This window comes from Nicotiana tabacum, chromosome 17 (assembly GCF_000715075.1).
Source record: "Nicotiana tabacum cultivar K326 chromosome 17, ASM71507v2, whole genome shotgun sequence".
NCBI classification, from domain to species: Eukaryota; Viridiplantae; Streptophyta; class Magnoliopsida; order Solanales; family Solanaceae; genus Nicotiana; species Nicotiana tabacum.
This window is the reverse complement of record NC_134096.1, coordinates 26,078,008-26,081,837: the sequence shown is the minus strand read 5'-3', so window position 1 is coordinate 26,081,837 and position 3,830 is coordinate 26,078,008. Positions and strand designations below refer to the sequence as shown.

The 3,830-nt window shown below is 41.3% G+C and overlaps 1 protein-coding gene across 1 annotated transcript; it reads left to right on the top strand.

Annotated features, from left to right (window-relative positions):
* Window positions 1-2,170: 2,170 nt before the first annotated feature.
* LOC142171742 (uncharacterized) lies at window positions 2,171-3,526 on the top strand. Its single transcript, XM_075235438.1, has 2 exons — window positions 2,171-2,600; window positions 2,772-3,526. Exons 1-2 carry the CDS (start codon window positions 2,171-2,173, stop codon window positions 3,524-3,526), a joined length of 1,185 nt encoding a protein of 394 aa, XP_075091539.1.
* The last annotated feature ends 304 nt before the right edge of the window (window positions 3,527-3,830 follow it).

The window sequence follows — 3,830 nt, the reverse complement described above, 5'->3', positions numbered from 1 at the left end:
AAGATTGTGGAGTTGAATTATAGTCGTAGTTGTTAGAACTTTTTATGTAGTAGTTATGTTTTAGTTTGAGTCATTGTTGAATCTTTAAAATCGCTGTCTTTTAGTCTTGTCAGAGTCTGGTAAGTCATTTTCAATATAATGTCCTTTCTGTTATTGTATTATTTCGTTATGTTTAAAAAAAAAAATATTATTGTTTTCCCCTGAACTACGTAATGGTCTGATTCATGCGGCGTCATGATACGTAGGCAATCCTCATCGGATGCGATCATAACCATAATTAATCTAAAAAAAATGATAAAAAAAAACCCCCGTTAAATTCAAGATGAAAATAAACCAATAAATCAATAAGCCGGGATGAAACATAAAGCCTTCCAAGATCATTTTAGAAATGAAAATGGCATTAGGTGCATAACATATAATGTGTGATTAATATCTGCAAAATGCCTAACTCTAACACGTTTGTTGTTTGTCATTTTAAAAGATAAAGTAAAACAGAGGTGGTTGGTTTGTGGTTTTAACTGGCGACTCACCCTTACAACACGAGATCAAAAGGAAAAAGTAGAATGGCAAACAACAGTGAGAATGAGTCATATAATGATGATGTCCATGGACAATTGGTTGAACAAGGTTCAAGACTGGTTGAAGAAGTAAGAGTGTTGAAGCAATAATAGGCAGAGATGTACCAAGCCTGGGTGAATGGACAAGCACCGCCCTGACTACCCATAGGGCCTTCGGACAATCTTCATAATGTGTCAGTTGCCACTCAAGTTCCTATCTCCATAACAAGTAACCCATTGTACCAACCTGGATTCAGTCCGAGCTTTAACCTTCCCACTATCCCCAGTACCTCCATTCCACGTCCTCCAATCGCACCCCTCAGAAATGACTCACCTACTATACCCATTATCCATACTATCACTGTCCCTCAACCGGCTCTTGCTCAAAAGTCCAATAATGATCCACAACTGGATGCTCATGATGCCCAACATTACTCTCCAAAACTGACTTTAAAGGTTCCAGATTCATACAAGCACACTCCTCATAACGTGTTCCCAATTGAGATCGAAAAGCCCGAAAATAATATGGAACAAGAGGAAATGACCAGAAAAATGAAGAGCTTGGAGCAGACCATGAGAAACATACAGGATTTGGGGAGGCCACAAGAGTGTTTCGTTTAACGATCTATGCATGTTTCCCCATGTTCATTTGCCACCCGGCTTCAAGACCCCCAAGTTTGACAAGTATGATGGGCATGGTGATCCCGTTGCCCATTTGAAGAGGTATTGTAACCAACTAAGGGGAGCGGGAGGGCAAAGAAGAATTTCTCATGGCTTATTTTGGGGAAAGTTTGACAGGAATTGCTTCAGAGTGGTTCATAGATCAAGACATCTCTCACTGGCACGTTTGGAATGACATGGCTCAAGATTTTGTCCAACAGTTTCAGTACAATATTGATATAGTGCCAGGCCGCTCCTCTCTCGTCAACATAAAGAAGAAACCAACAGAAAGCTTCAGAGAATATGCAATCAAGTGGAGAGAGCAGGCTGCTAGGGTCAAACCACCAATGAAAGAGGCAGAAATGATTGACTATTTTCTCCAAGCTCAGGATCCAGATTACCTCCATTACATGTTGGCCGCCATCGGTAAACCTTTTGCTGAGGCGATTAAGATTGGTGAAATAGTTGAGAATGGCATGAAGTCAGGCAAAATTGTGAGTCAGGCAGCCCTTAAGGCAACCACACAAGCAATTCAAAGCGGGTCAGGCAATTTCGGAAATCGGAAAAAGAAGGAGGAAGGATCCATGATGGCATCTGGGTTCGGGGGAGTTCAAAGAGGAATAGCTCCTTCTTACGTGCAATTCCAACAAGGACTATCCAATTCTCTTCAACATTATTATCCGCCTCAAGGTCCCCGATACTCAGTTCCCCTGCAACAATACGCAGTGTTTAATGCTCAGGCTTATGCTAGGCCTCCCAATCACCAACAATGGCAGGCACCGATTCCATAAGGCTCCCGTCAACTCCGGCCGAATTTTCAGGCACCATATAATTCTCGTCCCCGACAAGAATATGTGAGAGAACAGGATCCAAAGAAAGAGTTCACCCCAATTGGAGAATCGTATACAAGCCTATTTCGAAAGTTGATGCAGTTGAAGTTGATTGAACCTATTATGCCGCGTTATGTGAATCCAAATTCAAAAGGTTTTGACTCAAATGCAAGATGTGAGTATCACTCTAACACCCAATGGCATAGTACCGAAAACTGTTGGACATTAAAGAAAGCCATTGAAAATTTGATTGAAGCAAAGGCAATTGTGGTAACAAACAATGAGGATACTCCTAATATCACAAACAATCCGCTCCCAACTCATGATAATACACATTTTATTGGGATGATTTGTGATGATCGGGATTATAAGCAGTCTGGCAAGACAGAGATGGTTGTTAGAACCATAGGGCCAGAACCAAAAGTGATAGTGAGCCCGCCGCAATTAGCACCATTGATGGTGAAAGGTGCGAGTTCTAGTTTGAACTTGGCATGTTCTGAAAAAACGATTCTCTATGTTCCTGGAAGCACAAAAAAGCTTGAGGTTCAATTGGGTAGGCCAAAACTTTAAATCCCCGGGGGCATTCAAAAGATCATTCCGAATAATGGTTTGAGGAATATAACAGAGCCAGTCGTGATCCGACCTGTTGCCCAACTCCTAGTGACAAACACAAAAGCTATTCCTTGGAATTATAACAAGACTGTCATGACATACAAATGAAAAGAGATAGTTGAAGAAATAGGTGAAATAAGGGGCTTGACCCGCTCTGGAAGGTGTTATTCACCGGAGGAATTGAGAAAAGCTAAGCAAGCCAGGGAAATTCATTTGCCAGTGAAAGAACCCGTTGCAGAAAAAGAAGCGGAGGAATTCCTTAAGAAGATGAAATTGCAAGACTACTCAATCATTGACCAACTAAGGAAAACTTCTGCTCAGATATCTTTGTTATCTCTGCTTTTGCATTCAGAAGAGCATTGTCGTGTGTTGATCAAAACATTGAACGAGGCATATGTCTCAGAAAAGACAACGGTGAATCACCTAGAAAAAATGGCTGAAAGATTCTTTGAAGTAAAAAGAATTACTTTTAGCGATGATGATTTGCCTGAGGAAGGGGCTGGCCACAATAGAGCTTTGCATCTTATGGTCAAATGTGAAGGGCACTACGTAAAAGGAGTCATGATTGACAGAGGCTCAAGTGTAGATGTGTGTCCTCTTTCTACTCCACAACAACTGAACATCGACAATAACAGAATTCGAACCAGTAATGTTAGCATCAGAGCTTTTGATGGTTCAAAAAGAGACACTATTGGGGAAATCGAACTCACCATGACAATCGGCCCGGTTGATTTTAACATTGTCTTTCAAGTGTTAGATATGGAAACTTCCTATAATTTTCTTCTGGGAAGGCCGTGGATCCATATGGCCAGAGCTGTACCATCCACCCTACATCAAATGGTCAAATTCGAGTGTGACGGGCAATAAATTATTGTTCATGGGAAGGACGACTCATCCGTCTATAAAGACCCGTCCATTCCATATATCGATGCCAAGGAAGGATGTGAATCTATCATATATCAAGCATTTGAGGTGATTGAGGTGGACCAAGTGGAAAAAGGAAAACCAATTCTGCATCCTCGTCTTTCAGCCACATCTATGATGGTAGCTTCGCTGATGTTGAGGAACGGCTATGAACCAGGAAAAGGATTGGGGTCCTCTCTACAAGGAATTGTGAACCCCATTGCTCCATTTTCAAAGAAAAATACCTTTGTCTTGGGCTTTAAACCAA